Here is a 24511-nt window from a genome sequence, read left to right on the forward strand (position 1 = left end):
GGTTATAAATTTTTCATGGATTTCATAAGCCTTGGCATGTAGGAGCAACTGCAACTGGGAAACCACATGGACGATTCATTAGCGCCAGGGGAGCCTTTTCTTCAACAAATTCTGGGAGAAAATGTAAAAAAAAAAATTTTAAAAAGCAATACTATAACATTGTCTTAGCTCCAAGCCTTTGTCTACTCACGACGTCTTCAAAATCATCGGAGTTACATAACAAATGAATTCTGGATCAGATTATAATTAGGAAGAATGATCCATAAGAAAGTTCGGCAGGTGGTTAATTGAACGCCTCCCTCTTAATTTCACAACACATCACCATGATGGTATATGAATCAAAGAACGACGCACTAGGGAACACACAGGATGGATTATAAGCATGTTCTCTCTGGCAGCTCAGCAGAGAGGCAAGATGGCAGGTAATCATTTAAAAGCACTAAAAACAGTCAACTAAGGACAGACTGCTGGCCAGGATCACAGACAGACACTCTGCATTCTACTTGAATGCACCAGTCTAGAAAAAATATTTTGAAAAGCATAGTAACATAAAACATGTTTCTGAAGAAGGGAGGTTATGTGATATTCTGGAAAGGGGGTGGTCTTTGGAGTTAGAACTGGGTGTGACCGGGTCTTGTTACTTCCTAGCGGGGTGATCTTGGGCAACCAACAGCTTCTCTGAGCCTTGGTTCCTCAACGGTTAAAGGGAGACAGCAACACCATCTCACACAGTTGTGAGAATTCAATGAGCTAATGAAAAACAGGTGCTCAGTAAGTCCTGCGTCTGCTTCCCCAGCCTTTACAAGAAACCTGAACCAAGTAAAACAAACGAGATGAGTTTCACATTATCTTAAATGCCTAATGGTGCCAACAAAGAAAATCGACCTGCGAATTTATGAATAAAGCTTTATTACGTGAACTTTGCTCACGAGTATGATGGTTTCTTTAAGTAAACTCCTGTCTTCATCAAATGGTTATTACCTTACGTTGACTGATTTTTTACAGATCGAAATAAGCTTGTGGAACATTTCATTCTAGTAGAGTCAGAAATAAATGACTTTATCAGCGCAGAACCTACTACTTATGAGACAAATATTTAGCGCTGACTACTGAAATATAAACAAGACCATATATCATGACTTTGCTGATGTTCCTCCTGGTTAAGACAGTCACTACCAGGTAGATACTAGTTAAGCAATATCTAGTAACACTTTGAGAGAAATAAACTAGCCAGAACATGCAACTAACCAGAGCCCAACTTTTCTGATGAGAGACAGAAAAAGAAACTTGTATTGCTTCCTGAGATCAGTATAAAATTCTCCCTAATCTCCTACTTTTTCTGTCTTTAATACTATATAGCAAAACAGGGTCCAAAATAAAGACCCCGAGGCTTGGCAAGACCTAGAATCATCAAAGAGTCAATCAGGTCCTCTGTGATCTGATCAGATAAGAAGCTACACATTTTAGAGAGATTTTCAACAACACAAAAAGCTAAAATCAAAAGAGCTTTATGTTAATATGCACTGGTAGAAACTAATTACCCACAACTCCTCATTCCTGCCCTGCGGCTAACCAGTGACTTACATACTTGTAGTATCTCCTCTGGGCAGCATCTTCCTTCCTCCGTGGCAGCTGCAGAGTGGGGAGGCCAACTCTAGGCTACAGCAGATTTTCAGGGAACTTGCTGCCAACATCAAAACCTGGATTCCTGGCCTCAGGGAAGTTCTTACAATATCTGGGCTCTCAGTTCTCCAAACGCACATTCTGCTGCAAAGTAGCAACTGATTTCTTCCCAGGGGTGCTCTTTAGTTCCTCGCGACCACCACCATCACTTCTCATTGTCTTCCACCCCGCTAGCTTCACTCATTCATATCATGACCCAGGGCCCTGTGGCATTCAGGCTTTGGACTTCCAGGCCTGATTTTGTTCCTCTCTCTATCTCTAATGCCTAGTGACAAGGCAGGCACAGAGAAGGCTGTCAATATATGCTTTTTGAAGGAATCAAAATTTTAGAAATAGATTTTTGGTCATCCAGTAGATTACTTCAGGGTTTGATCCCAAAATATGTGCTATTTGTTAAACAGTATGAGGAATTTTTAAAAGTGACTAGATAATTTGAGGCCAGGTCAAGAATTTTATTGATTTATATCTTCCTTAAAACTGAATATAACTCAATCATCTCTTTCTTACTCATTTTTGTTACAGGTAAATAAATTCAGATTCCTGGCTGACTGACCTAGAGAAGTTCAATGATGAGTTAGTGAAGCTAAAATCTCTTTAAGTAGAGAAACTGTGAAGCTGTGTGACTAGCCACACACGCTACAGTCCAGATTTTAATCATGTTTAATCTCAAAAAGGCTACTAGGAAATCGCTGAGGGTGTGATCATCTATGAAAGCCACTCACTTGGGACATCACAGAAGAAGCTGTCTTTGTGGAAGTTCCAGTCTACTTCTCTCTTTTCTCTTTCATAATGGTCATCTGACCATCTGTCATCCCGGTGGCTGAAACAGAACAAGTGGATCTTCAATAAAGTGCTAGCCAGTTCAAGGCCCACAAGCAAGCCCATAACAGGACATCCTCAAAGTCATGGCCTACTTAGCAATTAAAATTAAGTTGGGAGGATTAATATAAGCAACCAAATTAATTTTCTCACTTCTGAAAAAAAAAAAAAAAGGCCCCCAAACCCTCACTTTTTCATCCAATACAACAAAATCTTACTAGACAGTGACAATTTAAACAAGATTTTAAGACACATATTTTACATTAAATCTTTTTTGCTCAGGCAATGTCTAAAAGTGGAATTCATTAAGCAATGCTTTGTCTGAAAGTTCATAAACGATTACCTTTTGGCTTGCTCATCTGCATATTTAAAGGGATAATTGGCTAATGTTGCTTTGTATCCTGTGTTTTTCACCATGTTATTCCACGTGACCAGCCTCTGGCCTATTGTAGTCCCTCTTGGTTCAAAACCCTAAAGCAAAGAATTACAAATTCCCATCAGTGCACTGCATTTCGGGCTAAGGGTAGTTCAACAGCTTGGGAAAGCAACATCAAGATGATGACTAGCTTTCACCCGAAAATACCGAGGTTCCTCACAGCTACTCCAGAGGTGATGGCATTAAAACAAGATGACGTGACATGATAATGACCTATTTACTGTGACAAAACAGTTTGATTATTTGGTATGACACGTGTCAGGAAAGAGGGGAAGATCTTATCTGAAGCTTCTCTTTCAAATTCATATTTAAGCATTTAGTAAATGCTTACTTTTGGGTTATAAAACATTACGGCCAAGTTAAATTATTTGTGCATGTTACAGTGTTTTACAACAAGGGTATCATCCATGCTCATCTTTTCCTCATCATTTCACTCCAGGGAAGCATTTACTTAAAAACAGACCCTGCTATCTCGTAGTAATACTGAACTTCCCTTAGTTTCTTTGGGGCAGAAAAGAGAGTTTAAAGATTTTATGAAAATTTTTTTTGCAGTATAAAGATTCTCCAGTTTCTTGCTTTTTAGCCTAAACAGGGGGACCAAGAAGCACAATTTCCAGATTTTTCATGGTGAGCACGTTTCTTGACCTCTTAAAGACCTGAGAATACTGAGAAGACACGTCTCTACTTCACAGAAAGATAGTTCTATAACTACCAATGGCTTGAGAAGGTTTTTTTAAAAATGGGATCCTAAATAACATAATGCATTTTGTATTAACATACTTCATTTTTTTTAGGTGGTTTTGAGAGAAAGAAAATAAATAAATGCAACTGGCTCAATCCTCCTTACCAGCAATGGGTCAGAGAAGTCAGGAAGCTCTGGCACCAATACTCCCACCAAGGCACAGACCACGATGAGCACAGTGCACATGCCCAGGACCACCACGGGCCAGTCGGCTATCAGGGCTGCGTAACTACAGAAGCAGAGAGAAAGCACAAAGAAGTCCTCTTAGAAGCAATGGAGAGTCTTTGCCACGTAAGAGAGCAATTTGTTCAATCCTCATGCCTCCAACCCAGGACAGGTATTTATCAATAAAAGCTCTGATGAGACTGTAAGTGTTTATGTGAGATTGTAGTAGGAAGTTATAAAATCACTGTTATCTCGTTTCTTCGATAAGGTAGCAGTGGTCACATGACATTTAGAGTCAGAATACTGTCTATTTCTGACAAATAAGGTGTTCTGTCTACATCTGTGCCTGGGAAAGAGAAGATCTAAAATCTACACCTCCTAAGCAGAAAGAACATATATTCTAACAGAGGATCCAACTCCTTGCCATCTCTTCCAGGACTCTGGTTGTCTAGTTATTCCCTTTCTCCATACCTTTTACTCTGTAAGTTCTGGAAAAAGAACTCAGCCCATAAATGGGTTCATGGAGTGTAGATCTTAAGAATAACTGAACCAAACCAAAGACATCCCCTAAACCTATAATTTTCCTTCTAGCTAAAACTATAATAAACGTATCCACTAGACTGTGAGTCCCATGAGGCAGAGATTTTTGTTTTATGTGTTTATTTAGTGCAGTTTCAGAGCCTAGAACAGCCCCTTTTCAGAAGTGCTTGGTACCTATCTATTAGTGAGATCAACAAACACCCATGTACCTACCCTCCCTTCACTGCCCAACCACTACAGCCTGGCTTTAGTCTCCTACTACACCTCAGAAACCCCTCTCTGTTCCCAAATGCCACCATCAGGCCATCTCCTCCAGACACCCTTCCCACACCCTCCTTCACCACCCCTGACTGAAAGACCTACTTCTCTGTCCCTCCCACCAGACCCTGGACCATGCCTGATTACCTTGACACTTTCAGATCTTGATGGGAACTGAGCGCTCAGTAGAACCTGACTGAACACTGAACTTTCACTAAAATGCAAAATCCATCTTGCCAACTCCAGGTTTCTTGAAACATTTAACTTGTGGACAATTACTTCCAAAGTCGAATTGATGTTAGCTCATTGGGCTGCTATGATGGCTACTTATGGCTCATCTGATACTGGCTTCTGACTCATATATTTGTGAATTTCTTCAGCAGCATCTTAGATGCCAGCAGTTTAAATAAAGCTGGTGGCTCTAAATACCACTCTGAAAAAAGCTACTATGTGTATCTAAGAATAGATTGTCGATGTTTATATTCTAATCTCACACCTTCACAGATCTGGCTTTGTGGTGATATTTACTTCCAACTAAATTTTAATAAGGAAATTAAAATATAACATAATTATGCTTTAAGGGAGCACCTGCCCAGGTTTTCTTCACTGTAGTTCTTTTAAAAGTAATCTTAGGAAAATAAAGCATGCTAGCTTACACTTACAAGGGCTTCCTTTATATAGATTATCATCTCATTTAATTCTCCCAAAAGCTTTATGAGATGAAACCGAGGTACAGACAGTGTGATAACTCATTCAGTCACAAAGCTGGCTCAGCTATAAGATAAATAAGTCATGGGAATGTAACGCGCAGCGCAGTGACTATAGTTAATCATACTGTATTGCATATTTGCCAAAATAAAAGTTCTCATCACAAACAAAAAAGTTGTGTGGAGGTTGATGTTAACTAAACTCATTGTGGTAATTGTCATGCAATACACACAATACGGAATCATTATGTTGCACACCTATAACTAACATAATGTTATCTCAATAAAAAGAAGTCCCAAAGCTTGGAATCGGGTTGTCTGGTTCTAGAATCTGGCCTCTTAACCACTATGATATAATCTCTTGCTTCAAACGCAAGAGAAACAGAAGACATCTGGAATAAGTCAGCTTGCCCCAAATGTAAGCTTCCCAAATTCACATTTTAAAATTAAATTCCTAAGCCACACTCACAGTTCATTTCTCTATGCCAAACCACCTAGATCCATAGGACTTCAAGTCTGAATATTACTCATTAGACTGTAAATTCTGGGTTTAAGAACTCATCAAGGGAAAATTACGGTAGATAAGATGGAATAACCTTTTAAGAATGACTCTGAATGTAATGAAAACATATAAATCACAATACGCTGGTGGCGGCTGTTCAAATTTAAACACCAGTGGTCAGAGGCTTTGGAATTTCTAGAACACGCCCAGCACTTTATTCTTTATACTTTATCTCCTTTCCACCAAATGTGAACGAAGGTGAAGGCAGCTGGTTTCGAAGCAATCGAGCCCTTTGTCAGCAGCATACTGGAGACTTCTCTTCATTGCCTCAGACTTAAAAAGAGCCCTTTATATGTTAGACCTTTAAAATATCAGCCCTGCGAAATGAAAACGGCCCCAGGCTCGTACAATTCCTCATTGTACTTTATTTTAAATGGATCAATTTTCTTTCAAATGAACGAAGTTGCTCATTTTTTACCCACGAACCTGCTATCAATAGAGGGCAGTGGGCCCCAAATTGCTTAGTTTTCCTACTGCGGTTTAATTTGCCCATATAATGACTTTTTGTTTTGTGTTCTTGAAAAATCCGTGCACACGTGCGCAGCAACCTTAAAAGACCTGCTGCAAGAATGGCTGTTCTTCCCTTTGAAAGCATTTGGTTTTGATTTTACAGCTGCTGCACACGACATACGTGCATCGCCTACAAATGGCATGAGCGACTTCAGCACGGTCCCTCCACGCCCGTCTAACCTCACCCCATATTACAGCTCCACCTCCTCGCTCAGCTGGCCCAGGACAGCTGGTAACGCTGAGGAAACGCAACCCCCATCCCCAGGACAGACGGCAGCCTGGGGGAAACGTGTCCTAAATACCACGCTGTCGCAGAGGACGTTGCCGCTCTCCCTGCTCTCTAGGCTAAGATACCACATAGCTGTGGGCACCCCGTGGGAAACAAAAGCGTCACGCGCAGCATGCAACTCAGACAAGGCCTGTAATATGAAGATAAAAATCTAGTAAAGCAGGAAAATTGGGGACGTAAAGGAAATTAAAAATGGCCTATAAAATCTCACTGCTATGTTTTCTCACTAATTCCACTCCTGGCGAGTCTGGGTCCAAGGTATATATTCTAACTAAGTTGAAAGAATGAAGCACTTGAATATTATTTTCTTTGGAAAGGGGACCACATGTACATTAGGAGAATTTTCAAAAGGACCACTCATTTCACTATACTGTGTTCTTCTGCATATCACATAATACTTGTCTTTCAGCTGCCTGCTCCAGTTTTGGAAATCCTTCGACAACACGACATAATTGAAAATGCAGTCCACCTCTGTGACACTTGGGTTACAGCAGGCAGTCATTTTCCAGTCAATGACCAGGTGACAGTTTTCCCTGAGGCCCTGCTGCTGTCCCAGCTGCCCAGCTTAGAGCCCACAGCTCCACCCAGAGCACTGCTACGTACAAGTTCACATTGTCTTCTCAACAGTTTGAGTCTCAATAGTACACAGATGAACAGAGTGAACGAAAGGTGTTCGTGGGTGAGCTGTGGATCTGAGTGAGTGGATGCGCTGCCTGGCATCCTGGTCCAGGTTGGCATTTTCATGAGCGTCCAATGAGAAGTCCCATGAATTCAAGCCACATGAGTTGGCAGAACTGTATCTCTCTTCTCTACAGGTAGGACACGGGGAAGCCAGCCCATTACAGGAAGGAACACAAAATAATTAGGCCAACATGAATGATGGAACCCAAACGGAACTCAGAGGCTATAAATCTAGCTGGAGATTAAAACCACTTTGGAGACAGAGGTCCCCCAAGCAGCCAACTCAGGGAAAAATTATTTTCCTTCACAAAAATATGAGTGAGGAAGGTGGAAGCAGCAGCAAAATGTGGAGAAAACACTGGGAGGGGAAAAGCACGCAGGTAGGATGGTTACTTAGTAAAAGGATCTGATTACTTTACCTTTTTGGCAACTTGAAAGGTCTGGATGGTCTGAAAAAAAGCAAAGGAAAAACCATCAGAAGCAAAGCACCACGACATAAAGGCTTAATGTATGTACAGTAGGTCACATTTCACTTCTCTCTCCTCCTGGGAGAATCCTGAAAGTGTTAAAAAAGACAGTCGAGCCTCGGCCCGTGTGGCTCAGTTAGTTACCGTCCCGTGCACCAAAAGGTTGCCGGTTCAATTCCAGGTCAGGGTGCTTATGGGAGGCAACCGATCAATGTTTCTCTCTCTTTCTCTCTCTCCCTCTAAAGTCAATAAAAACATATTAAACAATCGAGACTTGAAGCACACGTGGATTTAATGGTGAATGTTGACCATCTGGGCTACCACGCAGGTGGAGAGCGCTGGAGTGGCTGGTCAGCAGGCGGCACCTGCACACCCTCCTAACGGAATCTGTCACACGGTGCGACATTCTCCAAACCTACAGCTACAGATTCCCTCGGCTCTCTTACAAGAATCCACATCCCTGTCTCCAATCTAAGCTGCTTCTTACTTACCAAGGATCCTCCAACATCTTTTTTTTTAAAAATATGACACTGACACCTCCTTGTACGAGAAATATTAGATGCCTCCTTTGAGATGGAGGAGCTGCTCCTCCGTCAGTTTCTTAGTCTCTAACTTCACAGCCACTCTAACAAGTATCAGCAGGTCCTTCCATCAGCTCTTCCCCTCCTCTGTTCCTATTCTCTCTCTCTCTCTTTGTGTTACACACACACACACACACACACACACACACACACACACACACACTTTGTAACTTCAGCCCATCCTCACCTGTCAATCCTGAGCTCCCTCACCACTGGACTACATTTTGTAAGTTTTGTCTGTACCTTCAGTCCTTTGGTAGAGGCCCTCTTATCCAGTGCTACATGAACCATTAATTTGATGGAGAATCAGAAAGGTTTATTCAAGTGTAAAATTCTAGAGAAGTGCCACACACATCCCTTAAGTATCTAACTGTAACATCAATGTCTACTCAGCTGCCAATCTCCCTCACGCAAGCCACGCCACACTGCGTGGTCTATGACTTCCAGTCTTCAGGGGACTTAGGACGCTTGCCAATACCCTGAGTACACTGCCTACAATACACGCCTCAATTTTGATGATTTCCCCCCAAATCTTTTACCACTGTCTCTCTCATGCCTAATCCAATATCAGTTTTTTCATAGCAATTTACCCCTTTCTAGCCTTTCCAAAGCCTACAATTTTCTTTTCAAAAAATAACTCTTTCTTTTAGAATGTATACACAAATGGCTAATTTTCAAAATTTAATTAAGTGACATAATTACAAAAACAAGCCCAGCTGGGAGGTATAGGTTTAGAAAACACAGCTGTCAAAGGCTGGGAGTGGAGTGTGCGGATACGGTGGAGCCCAGTTTCTACCCTCGAGCCCTCGGCCTGCTAGGCCCCAAGAGTGCACGGAGGGAAGGAGTGACCCCGCAATGCCACAAAGGGGCTTTCAATAAAAATGTTTGCTACTGAAGAAGTCATAAAGAATATTTAATTTGGGGGGTAAATCTACCAGGAAAAAACCCATAATATTTTGAAACATAATTATATATTGATTTTTTAAATATAACAGTTTTATTGAGATACAACTCGCATACCATGTGATTAATCCATTTTAAGTGTATAAATTAATGGTTTTCAGGACTTTCACTGAGTTCTGCATCTACTGCCACACCATCTGTTGATTTTTAAAGACTATGCTAGCTGAGCACCAATGATGAAGCTATTAATGAGCTATGAGAGGAAACTTATTTTTACAGAGCATTGAACAAAGAAGCCAATCACTTAACTTGTACACAAAGTTCTACTTTTTTACTCCCAGTTTTCAAGTTACACATTCTCAAAACCACCTCTTGAATTTCCGTAAGTTAGTAGATTTTGCCATCTTTAGCTCTAAAGGGATTTTCAGAGCCACTGGGATAGATAATACTAAGCAGATGCGAAGAAATGATATTTTATTATGCACACTTTGGGTTGTAACAAATGTAAATATTCTTTCTTCCTACTTAGCCCAGCTAACTTGTTTTTTTTCACTGAGAAATTCATGGCTCTGAGGCTAGTTTTCTCCCTAGAGACAAAAACCCCATAGATTCATGCATTCTTTCTGCTTGAGTAAAGACTTCATTGTATGTTAAACTTGAGACCGTAAGTGGAGATTGTCTACATCAATTGAGAAAGAAAAATTGAGGTTCCCACAAAGATACCTCCTGGGAAAACATTAGATCCCTTTGAAGTTTTTATCCTAATGGACATGACAAGCAGATGTTCGAAACACCCAAACCACAACTACAGGTAAGACATGAAATCTCTTTGATTCGCCTCCTGTTATCTTTCTTCCTTGCCTCAAAAATCTCTTCCCAGAAAACATCTGAGAAAGGAGGCGGGGAATTCACCCTCACTTTCACCCGTCAAGAGCACTCTTCCTCCATTTGTGAAATCTTTCCAATTTGTGACTTTTAATCTACCTAATAAAACCTGCAGGATGACTTTTCACACTAACGTCGGGCTTATGTTGATAAAATAAAAACGAGAAAAAATAAACAAACAAATCTAACTTCTATTGTAGAGAGAAACAATGTTTTTTTCTGATGAGAAAAAGCCCCAAGGCAGATGACATTGGCAGGTTCCAGGGCAAGCTCCCACAGGCTGGGACGCAGATAGACCTGGGTTGTGCCCAATTCCTGGAGGACTAGGTGGTGTCTCTCTTTCCCATTCAAGAAAGCATTTCTGCATGAAAGTGCGTGACAGTGACATTGTTACAGGGCTAAGCTCAATTCTGCCCTGAAAAAAATAAAATAAAGCACTTACAAACTCGGGGATGCATGATTAGTGATGAATGGCCCTGGCACGTCACGCCTGAGAACTGTAACAGCAGTTGAGGACCTTGGCTCCACTACTCCGATGACCAGTGAGCTGTGGTATGTGGACATCTATCGGTCAAGGGAACAGCTAATGAGACTGTCAAGTTCTCAGAAAGAGGGGGGCTGGAGAATGATCATTATAAGGGGCATTGGGGCAGATCCGGAGGCAAGGGAATTTTTTTTTAAAATAATAGAAAAAGTAGAATGGGAGGGAAAAAATTATCAAGAAACAGAAAAAAATGGTAAAGCTATTGATGGTCTGTTTCCCTCACCTTTTCTCTATCTGTTAGTAATTTTGGGGGAGAGAGTGGGAGATTGAAGGGCGAGGGAAACAGGAATGCTGAAACATGAAGACTTGTCACCCGTCTAAAAAACTCTACTGTTGACGTTGCTGTAGGATTAATGTCACAGCCTACATAGGGATAGCATCAGCTTTCACCAATTGCAGACAGCTCTTTCTAGCACTCCGGAAAATAAAAGCTCAGTAAAAAACAGCTTTGTAGGGTTCTGAACAACTAGTAAAACTCAAGTGAAAAAGTGCTTCAGGTCACATCTTGGTCTCAATGGTCCCATGGGATTGCACCGTGTTGCTTTTTCATAAATATTCTGCAAGGAATAACTTCAGCTCAGGGCTGCTATGTTAGGAGGAGAGTGTCTGGGAATGAAGAGCCCACACTCGGATGAGCATTTTTGAAAAGATCTCCAACAATAACAACACCATCCTTCATCGTCAAGCGCTCGCGTGAATTATCACTGGCACACTTGGGTTGTCCTGCAAAGATGAAACAGAAACCCTGCAGACACGCCAAGCCTGGCCTCTAACTCATCTCTCGTGCACCAGAGCTAAACGCCTGTGGTCTTGTCAGGCCATCTGAAGAGTAACAGCCGCCACGACCACTTGCGCAATGCACTTGCTCACTGCTCGAGGGATGGTGGCCCAAGTGCTGGCCACGCTGACGCCCGACGCTGCTGATGCGAACAGAGTCCCAACCACCACGCGAAACAGAAAATCACCTGGGAGGCAGGAGGAAAAGGTGGGGAGTGGAGGACCCGTGTTTAAAGATCACCCAGTAAATACCACTTTTTAAATGTTAAAAAACTTAGACATAAAAATAAGCTTAGCTGTGTGGCAAATAAACATTTGAGTATGCAGAAGTTGTCTTTAAGAATATAGTAAGTCTGGGCCCTGCAACAGTTTCATGGTCCAGAGCAAGTCCTTTCATTTCTCAGGATTTGTGAGAAACGGGTAATACCTAAAAACGAGCTGCTGTGAATAACAGCTTTCTGTAAGCTAGTGGGCATTATCTAAAAGAAAAAAAGTGTGATTACCACCACCACACCATGACCACCAGTTCATCTAGAAATGGCACCCAAGCACCAGCTAAGAAGTAGTGAGATACACTGCGAACCTTTATGGTTTACAAGAACCAAAGGGCACTTGCAACTAGTTGTACAATTAATGAGTGAAAAGAATTTTTCTAAAGGGAAATTGCATATGTAGTCATTTATGTATATGTGGCTGAAATGTTTTATTTGAAAACTTCTCTCACTGATACTGAATTTGGGGAGAATGGGGCATTCTGGCTAAGCTAGATTTTTTAAAAAGTAACATTACACACAGATCGTAAGTTTTCAAAAAACTTAAATAATACATTTAATACAAAATCTACAGTTCATTCTGTCAACTGAATTATTTACTACACAGCTGAAGTGACACCAAGTGACTGATCATCATGGGGATCACTTGGGTAGCTTATGAAAAACAGGGATTTCCAGGCCCCTCCCAGCATCTGGTTCAGTGGGTCTTGGAGCAGAGCCTACACGGTCAGAGCTTGAACCGCTGCCTGGGACAATCTGCCAGGAAAATGTGACCTCCAGACAAGAAACAAGGAGAGAACGGTACAAGAAGACAATCAGAACTTAAGGGTGCAATACAAACATTAAGTGAACGGGGGTAGGGAGGTAAGATTGGAACAGAGTGGTCCAAAGCGCAGCCCTTGAACTTTACGTAAGAAGATCTGAGCTAGGTCTTAAAGGGCACTTGGGTTTCAGACAGATACACACGAGGGAGAGAGAAAGAAATAAATGGAAAAGACCAAATCTTTCTTTCATGATTCAAAGAGCCTCTGAGAATCTATAAATATGTGAATAAAAAATATGAGCATCAATTGTCAAAAATATGCATGGTGGTACAAGAAAAAATCCTGTTGAAATTTTGGGTAAACCAAGGTTTATATATCCTATGTACATTATAACACATTTCCACAGTCACTGTTGTTTAATATTTACCTATAATGTATCATAAGTACAATTAGAAATGCTTAAATCTATATTTAATGGACGATCTCCTTGTGTTGTAATCCAAATTGTCCCAAAGATTAGTCTGGCGGTTGATAGTACAGTTTTGTAAATACATTTGGGGGGCTTACATTAAGCCCGACTCAGCATATATAGTTCATTAATTTTATTAAAACAAGAAAGGTACACGCACATTTCTCTACTCTCAAAATGTTACGGATCTTATCTATAAAACAGTAAAATGTTTTGCATTTTCATTAAGAACTATAGAAATCCTATAAATAAGAGTTTACACATTAATTATAACTGCAGTGAAGATATATCTGCATTTTTAAAAATAAGTTGAAGTTATTTTATTAATAGGACAAGGCCTCCATCCATGAGACCAGAGATCAAAAGTATAAACAATCGTAATTCACAAACTTGCCAAATATCTTTTCCTCCAACACTTGCCGGTTTTTAAGTTTTAATAGAACATGTCTCTATTTTGTTCAATGAAAGAGCTATTATTTGAGCTCAAAATTATAAGGAAAGATGATTAATCTTTCTTCAATTCATTTCCCACATAATTTGGATTATTTTGCCCCTACAACATTAGTCAGTATTGTACAAGATGCAGTTTGGAAGGTTAAAAGTCACACCTGCTATTAAAAAAAAACATTGGGAGGGGGGGTAAAAAAATAATAAAAATCCACTGTATCAAAATGAATTCCAACAGTGAAACCAATACTTTGCAGCTGTTGTGATATCTTCATTTTACTAGCCAGGAGAATAGACTATTCCCTCAACTTCTACGGAAATTCTTTAGTTATGCTTTTGACAACAATATAGAGTGGACTGATTTTTCTTCTTACCTACATTTTCTCACAGCCATCCTTTGGCTGAAAAATTAAATTTAGGTAACTCCCATAACTGGCAAAAGCTTGAATAAATAAAGCTCAAAGCAGAACTCTAAGACAGATTTGATAAAAATAATACTGATAGAAAAAGGGTTTCTTCTCAGCCCAAAGTCTGAGGTTTAAAAAAAAGAATCTTAAGGAACCTTCGGGGCAGTCGTATTACAGCAAGACTCCCACATGCTTTCCTTGTGCACAGACTATTTCTTACAAAGCAAAACTCCCGTTCAATTCTAAGTCAGCTGAGCACAGCACGTCTTCCCAGGACCTGACTTCTACTGAGGTATTTTGGAGGAAAAGGCTCCCATATGTAGAATCCAGGGACTCTTTCTTGTCATAAATGTTCAAAACACATTTCTGTTCCTTCTTCCTGGCCCTAAATCTGGCTCTTGCATATGGAAAACTTAAATCTTTTCGTAATCTTGGCTCACTTCTACGCGAAAATCTCTGGCAGGGAGAGGGAGAAGATGCGTTACTGTCTTCCCTAAGGAAGGCTGCCTCAGGACAGCCCTTTCTTTCCTCAGCATCATTAAATCATTCCTTTGTCATCTCCTCTCCATCCTGAAAGCTCCAATTCCCCATGTGCTTGTTGAGTAAAAGACACCAAAATAGAAGAGGAGAGGCTGACAGAGATACGAGGGGGGCAATAAGCCAGGATATGTGCACAACTGTGACCATGTCACAGAATAGATTCGGGGGGGGGGGATCACAGTGGCCCCTCAGAGTGGAGCTGGGTTTATTAAGAAACTCTCCTAGGAGGAGGTGAGTAACTAGCTCTGCCTCCAACCCTCCTCCCACTATGTAACCAGGAATATAAAAATTAATCGACTATTGTCCCTGCCTTCCAAGTGCACATGGACTGGCCAAGAAGGTGAAAGGATTAAAGGGGAGAGATCCTTAAATCCCTATGTCATTCTTTTAAACTACTCCTATTCCACCACCTCTTCAGGAAGAGGCGCAGAGTTGAAGTGCTCGGCCGGATGGATTTTTACACATGTACACATCCCTGTAACCAGCGACCAGACCAACACAGGGGACATTTCCGAGCACCCCACCAGCTCACCTGTACCCCTCCCAGTCACCAATCATCATTCTGAAGCCATTCCTCTTAGTCACATCTCTGTGCTGCTCAAACATAAAAGAAGGAATTTTTTTTTTTTTTTGCTAAAACTGTTTTTTAATGTTTCAGCAGCGGTTCAAGAAACAATTACTGAGTCCTTGCTAAGCTGTAAGCACCGTGCAAGTTCATTACCAATCACGGGCCATGTAAATAATCAACAGCAGCGCACGGTCTGCCTTAGGCTGTCCTTGTCGTGCTCAGGTCATGCACGTGGCGCATTCGCAGAGCTGTTTGTCACCTCTGCCCACTTTCAAGTCCACCTAAGCACTCAGCGGCTACCGAGCAGCTCGGAAAACTCCCCTCCAATTTTGCTGTTAAACGGTTTGCAACATCCCCTTAGAGACACGTAGAGTATCGCAGAGATGTGATAAAAGACCGCAGTGAAAATGACAAACGTGTGCCTTTTGCACATATTGACAAAGGCCCACGCCAACTTAACCAAACTTGTTGGCCAAAGAAAAATACCAGGAGCCCCCAAAAGGATGTTTTGTGTATCACATACGTGAGTCTCTGTCTGTCCCACTCAGTCTCCAAACCCCACAAAAGCTGGAACAAATCAGACCTTCATGTAACAAACAGCTTGAGCTCCAATTGCAGCTTTAAAAAGTTCTATTATTAGTAGAGCTTGGTCCTAAGGAGCAAGCAAGCAAAAAAAAAAGGGAACTGTGTCAGACAAAAGTGCGAAAGAGTGGGAAGGGGCGTCACTTCCTCTTCTATTATTAATTATTTCTTCTGAGATCGATAGAGTCTCAAGGCCCAGCAGATCACTAGTTAAAGGGCAGCTATTCTGCTGGTCCTGAGAGGTGAGGGACGCGGGGCATGGGAAATTCCTTTCCAAACACACTTTGTCTCTGCCACTTACAAGGGGGACAGAGGAGGGGCAGCACCGAAGGTCAACACGCCACATGGCTCGGGTCCTGTGTGAGGCGCACCCCCCAACAGGAGGCTGAGAGTGCCTTTTTTTTTTTTTTTTTTAAAGAAACAGTTTAAAGCAACTCAAACTCTGCAAAGGACAACTGGTTAACTTAAAAATATTTTGAAATGATTGGAAAGCAGCTTGGGTTAAATTTCTCAGCCCAAGAGGTGAACGGTGCATGGTTTAGTTGGAAGCTATGGAGCAAACAGCCCATGTGCTACATTTTAAAGGTACGCTCAATTATAAAGCACTTGCCCTTAAACTTGAGCTGTTTCAGGCCAGGCTGTTGCTGTGAGCCCCGTACAGCACATGCTAAATAGGGGCATAGATTATACCTCTCTTAGTAAGATGTGAATAATCACTAATAAGAGGTCCAAGAAAAGCGCCTAAGAAAGCCAGAAAAATCTTATTAAACTTAACTAACTTAAGAGCATGGAGTGTTGGAATGGAGCCTCCAATTCTCGAGCCAAAATCCCAGGCACTAGAATTAAGCTTTGGAAGAAGGAAACAAAAAAATCCCTATAATTTGAAGCTTAATGTAGGTTTAACTCTGTGTTAGAGGGGGGCATTATAACCACCAAATAATACACTTAAATCAATCTTTCCTAGGGATAGCTTTACCATGAAGTAGTTTCAGTTTTTGCTGGCCAAGCTGGTAGGCCAATCAGTGGCTGACAGCTAAAAACCAAGTCCCAGCCTCATGCCAGAGAAACAAAGACCCAGCGTAGTAAGTGTCGGCCAAGAACAAAAATATTATGAATCCAGCTGTCAATTAAATATCAGTGGAAACGAAGACACCATCATTGATGAGATTTCTGTTTGAACTTCTAACGTGTAGGGGGAAAACATGGCACAGAATCTTACTCACTGAGCTCTGTGACCTTGTACCTATCCAGAGCCAGAAGATTCCTCCTCCTGGACACCCTTCCTTCCCCAAGACACAAGCCATCCCTTAGAGGGACTTGCAGTGCCCGGTCAAGGAGTCTGGGGAAAGCACGGAAGATTTCTGAGCAGGGAGGAGTGACATAATGAAAGCAGTGTTTTAGGAAGGGGGCGGTGGGCAGGCCTGAGAGGCCGCAGCCGCACACGCAGGGTCCGAGGGAATGAATGTGCTAGCTGTCCACCCTGCGCTTCTCACTGGACGCGCAGAACAGCACCTGGAAACAGTGGATGGTTCACATTCCCACAGAAAGCATCATGCTTGAGTCTCATGCTATTTGGTAACTCTCGGAGTCCTGTACCACTCAAACGGAGAAAACAAACGGATTTAACTAAACCAACAACTTGGCAAATTCACATGGGATGAGGCATCACGTCTGAATCTGGCCCCTCATTGTATTCTACCTTCTAAATTCATAAAATACACATTAACAAACATAAGCCCAAACTCCTATTTGGGAATTCGTTCACCCATCATTTTTATAATTTGCTGATTGCTTAGAGAGTCACTTAGACAAGATTTGCAGATACCCCAGAGGTGGCCAGAGCTGAGCAAACAGAAAGGTTATTCCGGGCTACTCTCCCAGGGGCACCGTCTCCTGCCCCTCCCAGGATTTCTCAAAGGGGCTCCAGAACCAAACCTGAAAGCAGCTTAGGACTGTGGGAGTGGACTGGCCCTCTATCTTTTCCTTCTTTCCTCTTCACGGGTAAGGCTATAATTTTTTAAAAGTCAGAAACCCAGTGTGTTTGGGGAGGGGGGACTTAAAAGACAGGATGGAGAAATCTCCAAAATAAACTCAAACAACAGCAATAAAACAGCTTTCAGAGGGAAACAAAGCCTGAGGACCTTCTCCGGATGTTTGGCAAACATCTAACTACAGTGGGCCGATGATGCCATTTTCATTGTTTATTGAAAACATCCTAAAATCAAGCTCTGCAGAAGACGGACTTGACTGATACTCAATTATTTCTTCCATTCATTCAACGATTAATTTCTGAGCGTTTACTAAATGCCTGGCACCTTGCTAGGCCCTGGAGATACACATTAGTGCAAAGAAATTGCTTCCACGAGCCTAGTAAAAGAGCAACGAGTCAAAGGTGTTAGAACTATATAATTACAGCATATAAAGTACTTAGATACTTAATTAGATGCCTAATAAATAAACAAGTAAATGGTAATAACATTTGCAACCCACTTCTAAGGAGAAGTCTTCTTTGACTAACTATAGCATAGTGATCTTCAAAAGTCAACTGAGATGAACCAACAGGCACAATGTCCCATGAGGCCACCTCTGGTCCCCTCTCCAGACAAAGGAGACCACTTGCCAGGCTGCCTCCCACTTGCTCCCACTTCCATGTCCTCCAGGCCTCCTGTCCCCATACTTCAGGCAGCTGGACTCGTTATTTTTTGAAAGACCCTCCCATCTCCCATGATACTTTCTCCAAACTCTCCTATGACCTCCTCTCCCTCTTTTCGACTCACATAACCCTCTCCACTCTGATTGTGGTCCTCAGAGAGTGTGCTTATTTCTGCCTCGATCATCTCTCTCCTACTAGACTATAAATTGCTTGGTGGCAGTGACCAATCTAACTTTGTGAGGTTTTTTAAAAACACTTAAACTCCGTGAATTTAAAGAGAGAGAGAGAGAGAGGGAGGGAGGGAGGGAGGGAGGGAGGGAGGGAGGGAGGGAGGGAGAGAGGGAGAGAGAGAGGGAGAGAGGGAGAGAGGGAGAGAGGGAGAGAGGGAGAGAGAGAAATTCCAGAGATTTTTTTTGGTAATCATTCATTCAACAAATATTTGGTTCCAAATATCCCCCCAGGCAGCAGGCTGTGTTTCAAACTCCAAAATACCAAGTAATTGGTTGATTATCTGGTTTGTATATTTTCAAAAAAGATATAATTTTGTAGAATCAATTTCGCTGAACAGAACACAAAATAATCCAGCAATCAAAATTCTCTTATAAATGGTAAGTTCTATAAATTCTTTTAAATTACACAAAACAAACCACCGAAGTTTGGAAAGAGGATACAATAGATAATTGTGTTTTTCCTGGAATTAGAGCTGTAGCTGATCCATAACAATGACTCTTACGTTTTATCGTTTGCCAAATATTTTACTTTTTTAAACTTTATTTTTAACCACAACAAAAAAGAGAAAATTTGAACCATTTCTTTTTTGTTCTCTACTCTCCAGTACCTGCTAAACACTAGCAACAATATGGAAAGGGGGTAAAGAACATATGACTTCACTGCAAAATGTTATAGGAATTAATTTTATAAAATAAGAAAGCCATTGTTTCTTGCCATTTATTGTTAAAATAAAAGATGACCCAAGCTCATATTCTGAAATGTATTGCAGGCTGTGCAATACATTCCACGAGGCATGGCACGCTCTAAAATCTGCTCATTTATAACCTAAAAAAAGTCTCTAAAAGAAGTCCTGCTAATAAAACAGGCCTTCGCTCCATCTGACTGCCAAACTCACTCACTTTGGCAAGCAAGCTTGGAACATTTAAAATTTTACAAACATTATCCTGTTTTAAAAAGTTAATTTGGACTACTTTAAGGAAAGTAAAAATAAACGTTGGTTGCAGTGAAATCAAGATTTAATCTTACCAGGCTTCTAAAATTAACTATCATAATCAGATTATATAATTAGTAGAAAGGCTCTGAGTCTTTGGGGCTGGAGAGGCTCATATATTTGGCCATTTCTTTGTTATATTTCTCCTCTTCTGGAAGGCAAATCCGTCGCCTTTTCCACTTGTAATTGTGAACTGCAATTGATAAGTAAGAATGAAAAGCAACACTTACTTAAATCAGGGTTCAGGCATGCCTTGGTTTCCGAAACAACGCTAGAAGAGTTAGCACAGGCAGCAAAGACCAACAACAACAAGAAGAGAGGGGGAGAGAGAAGAAAATGGCATGAAAAGAACAAAGAAGGGAAAGGAGGTGACTATTTGGTTCTGGGCGCTGTGCTATGTGCAAAACGGCCACTGCTATCCCCATTTTTACAGATACAGAAACTGAGGCTGAGCGAGCTGAAATATCTACCCAAGGCCACAAAGCTGGCAAACGGCAGAGCCAAGGTTCCAGTGCACTGGATGTCCTCTGAAACCCCTGCTCGCACTACCTGGTGTTGTGCAGACAGGATTTAAAAAGATGAGGGGAGCCCTGGCTGGTGTGGCTCAGTTGGTCGAGAGTCGCCCATGCACAGAGAGGTCGCCGGTTCCATTCCCGGTCGGGCACAAGCCCGGGCTGTGGGCTCGATCCCCAGCAGGGGTCGTGCAGGAGGCAGCCGATCAGTGATTCTCTCTCATTATGCTTCTATCTCTCTCTAAAAAATCAATAAAAACATGTATTCTTTAAAAAGATGAGGGATGCACCACCATGACTGCTTCTGGAGGCTAGCTGCGCTTATCTGCCTGTGAGAAAACCTTTATTATTACATCGGTATTTTAGATCCGCTTCCAAAAAGCCCAGGCAACTACAGATTAGATCAGTGGATCCTCTGCCTTAGGACTGATGTAAATAATGAGGTGGCAGTGGTTTTGTGGGATGTAACTGTGGCCTCTAGAAGATGCTGAAGGTTACTGCCTACCTGCTACAATTCCTTATAATACAGGGCTTCAGGTTTTTGAAGCGAAGGGATTTTAGCTTTGGTCATTTCTTTGTTATATTTTTAAAAAAACATGAGCAATCAAACCCCAATTAACTACAATTATGTTGACAAAAAATGGTGTCCACTGTGAAATCCTGCTGTTATTCCACATCACATGTGTTCCATTGGCTGCCACGGAGGCTGTTTTAACAGCCAGGAAGGAGGGCTCTGTCCAGCACAGCTTTCTTGATGATGGGAAGGTCCTAGATCTGTGTTGTCCAAGACGGTAGCCACTAGTCTGGATACTAAGACCCGAAATGTGTCCAATGTGACTGAGCTGAATTTTTCATTTTATTGGCCACTACAGAACAACACAGGTCTGATGAATGCTGTGTGACCATCTCTTCTTGCAAAAGACACCTGCTGTAGTCCTAGACAAGTCACAACTTATATCAATAAATAAAGACAAATGATGATTTAGCTGTTAGTGACCTTTTCATTGCTAAGAGAGGCAAAGAGGGGGAAATAAATTTATAAAACTCAAGTCTGGCTCTTTTTGTATTAATAGAAAAACCGGCTGTGCCCCTGCAAAAGCGTGGATATTTACCTTCTGTGCTCCAGGGAGCAGCAGTTACTCAGTCAATATTTGTTGATCAAGGAAGACATCCTACCTGGGGAAGGCTCATGCCCAATCGAAGGTCTTAACCTGTCCACATTACCGCCACATCTCCGAAGTTGAGGACCATGACTGTACTTTCTAACTCTGTCTCCAGCATTTAACACTTAGTAAGTACTCATTCAATCCTTACTAAATAAGTAACTAATCTTGAATTTCTCCATTCATTGCTCCAACATCTTAGAAAAGCCACTTGGGTTGAGTCTGGTGATTTGGGCAAATCGGAGACTCTGGGGTCTGTGTCCATGCCCAGGCTTATGCTATACCGCTGATGACATGTTCAAAGTGATTTTTGGTTCAAACTCCCCAGCTAACTACAATAACACAACCACCAGGGCTCAGGAGAGGGGAAAGGGTGGATCACTGAAGGCCAGGTGTAGCGAAGTAAGATGCTTCCGAAAACGATGCTCAAAGCTATAACTTTACCCCTGGACATTATGATTCAACACATACAAAAGAACAAGGTTCCCAGTAGCAGTTTCTCTTTCTTTTAACATAAGACAAGGATTCTTATTTCTAAAGAGTTCCCTCCACAGAAAGTAACGAGTGTCCTTAAGGGAAAGCAATGAGAAAACCTCTAAGAAAAGTGAGTCAGAAATTGGAAAATTAATAAAGAACCAAAGGAGAAAGGAAATATAGGTTACAAAAAAATTATACAGTCACAATGTACGGGGGGGCAGGCGAGGACAGTGTTTATTTAACCTTTAAGGGGCTGAGCTAATGCTGGAGGCTGCGTGGTCCCCTCTGTGCCAAGCCTTCCTAGCTCTGTATGGCTGCAACGCCTCCAGGGCGCCACGGGGACCGTTCAAACTGACCATCTGTCTAGGAAATCACCTTCAGGGAAATAAAAACGCATTTGGCAGGTGCCCAAAACTATCACAGGTTCCCTGCCATGATCATGAGTCTGTGGCATGGCCAAGTATCACTTACGAAGTCCTCTGGTACAATCGAGCACATTTCTCTGCGACACCAAATTAAAAGGTAAGTCGAGTTTGGATTAGAAATTTTGTATGCTATTTTTGGATGCAGAACTCCTGAGTAATTGTCATAAACCATTACCCCCTCCATTTAATATGGCAATAAGAGGATCCCAGATGAATAGTTTGCTTCAACCAGCACACATGGAACGTGACTGGGTCCTGAGAGACATTTTCCAGATCTCTCTGCCAGAGAAAGAGCAGACCATGAGCGTGGAGCCTCTCGGACAACTCGGCTGTGTTCAGGATGGAGAGCAGGGGAGAGCTATCATCGCTCGTGACCATCCAGATGACCCCTGCACTCTGGCCATCCTGTGCTCTACTTTCCTTCAGCATGGCTTTATTTTTGCAGGCTTTCCCCCTACCCTTTCCCCCACCTTCCCTGTCCTGCTTCCTGCAGTCCTTTATCCTGTCCTGGTGTTCCTTCGAGGGTCACTCAAGTTCTCTCTTCTCACACTGTCCCAGACAGGGATCCTTCTCCCCTCTGAATGCCTACCACAAAAGAAACTTCTTATTATATTTATTTTACTTAGTAACTCTCCAGGTGACTCTCATGATCAGCTAGATTTGGGACTTGTGGGTACAGGCCTGGTCTCGTGGTGGGGACAGGCCACTTTCTGCCATTTGGAATTCCTCAGTGTTCTCATCAGTCATGTTCATGATGGCTGAGCGATGGGTGTGAGAGTGGGAATCTACAAATGAAAAAAGCCGGACACTTTCAAACAAGGTCTAGTTAAACTACTTCGTATTTGGTGATACATGGATTTATTACAGCCTAGAGATTCGAGAAGGGATGAAAGCGAACCTCCTGTGTTACAAAGGGTGGGGAAAGAGAGTGGGGCAGTGGCAAAGACCTGGATACAATGGCATTTTCTACTTGACTTGCTGAAACATTCTCTATGATTTATAAATGAATAAAAACTTTAAAAAAACCACACAAAATACCAACCAGCTGGGCCCATTTGTGGTCTAGGTACAAAGAGCAACGGCAGTTGAAAGCACTTAAATGTTACTCTAAGGCATCAACCTTGCATGTACCCTTAAAGCCATGTGAACACCATACACCTTTACCAAGTCACGAGTACCTCTTAAACATTAATTGAATAATGCTTCATTAAGTATTTGAGATTACCAATAAAAAGCAACATGTGATAAATCACAGAAGGGAACTAAAAGAAAACTTCAAGTTCCTAGTAGAGATAAACTTCTAGACTCTTTGTTCTAGTAACTCTCCTAGAAGCATTGGGTAGAGTAACTAATAAAAGGCATGGAGCACCATGTGACCTCGTTTTCAGAACTTCTCAGAGAAGACATCCTCTGTGGACCATCCCAGAGTGCCTGGCTGTCCCCTGCCCAGCAGCTGTATCCATGCCCACACTCACTGTGGACATCTTACTGGTTTGAGAAGAGACACAGCACCGGGCCCAGTGCTTTGCCCATAGCAGTTTTATAAATAAGTACATGCTGAGCTGGGTCTCAGTGCTTCAGTGTTCATCCTAAGATAACCTCCATCATTACTGTTATCTCTAATGTCATTGTCGTGTACTACCCAGCATCCTCGTACTTTCAAGAGAGCTCAAAGGACAGCACTCTATCATGGTCACTGCCCCCCAGGAAGCTCAATGCCGCGCAGCTCTTCCAGCTTAGGGCTTTTGTCCTGTCTTCCCGGTTTTAGTGACTGGAGTGACCATCTACCCACCCAGGTGCTCAAGCCAGGAAACTGAAAATCCGTTGTGACTCCCTCCTCCCCATATCCAGCTGTTCACCAGAGCTGGTAGATTCTTCCTTGTAAATCTCTCCAGCACGAAATTATTTCTAAATCCTGGTTCAGGTCACCATCACGCCTTCTCATGGTCTTCCTCTCTCCAGTGGTCCTGACCCAGCCCAACCTACTCTCCACAGTGCAGATTCTGGGCCTCTCTAAAATGCGAATCTGGCAGTATTTCTTTTTGCTTAAAAATCTGTAATGTCACAGACATTAGGATGGCTGTTATTTAAAAAAATACACAAAAGAACAAGTGTTAGCAAAGATGTGCGCCGCTGGTGGGAATGTAAAATGGTACAGCAGCTGTGGAAACAGCTTGGTGATTCCCCAAATGGTGAAACACAGAATGACCATATGATCCAGTACTTGTACTTCTGGGTACATCCCCAAAAGAAGTGGAAGCAGGAACTCAAACAGATATTTGTTTACCGGACTTCGCAGCTGAATTAGTCACAACAGCCAAAGGGGAGGCAACCCAACTGCGCACTGACGGATGAATGCATGACGCAATGTGGCCTATACATGCATATAATGGGTACTGTTCAGATACAGTATTATTTCACCTGCTTTTAGTAGGCTTTACAGTCGACAAAACATGAATTT

General features: G+C 42.0%; 1 protein-coding gene across 10 annotated transcripts in view; it reads right to left on the bottom strand.

Moving 5' to 3' along the window:
* DISP1 (dispatched RND transporter family member 1) overlaps nucleotides 1-24511 on the bottom strand; it is a 100751-nt gene that overhangs the window by 9300 nt on the left and 66940 nt on the right. For all 10 annotated transcript variants that reach the window (XM_087828875.1, XM_016221175.2, XM_087828876.1 and 7 more), the window contains 4 exons: nucleotides 7812-7841; nucleotides 3786-3909; nucleotides 2846-2973; nucleotides 2406-2503 (listed from right to left, as the gene is read on the bottom strand). In XM_087828875.1, coding sequence (XP_087685001.1) covers nucleotides 2406-2503; nucleotides 2846-2973; nucleotides 3786-3909; nucleotides 7812-7841 — 380 coding nt within the window. The remainder of the gene's footprint in view (nucleotides 1-2405; nucleotides 2504-2845; nucleotides 2974-3785; nucleotides 3910-7811; nucleotides 7842-24511) is intronic.

Source organism: Miniopterus natalensis, chromosome 21 (genome assembly GCF_054644295.1).
Source record: "Miniopterus natalensis isolate mMinNat1 chromosome 21, mMinNat1.hap1, whole genome shotgun sequence".
Lineage (NCBI taxonomy): Eukaryota > Metazoa > Chordata > Mammalia > Chiroptera > Miniopteridae > Miniopterus > Miniopterus natalensis.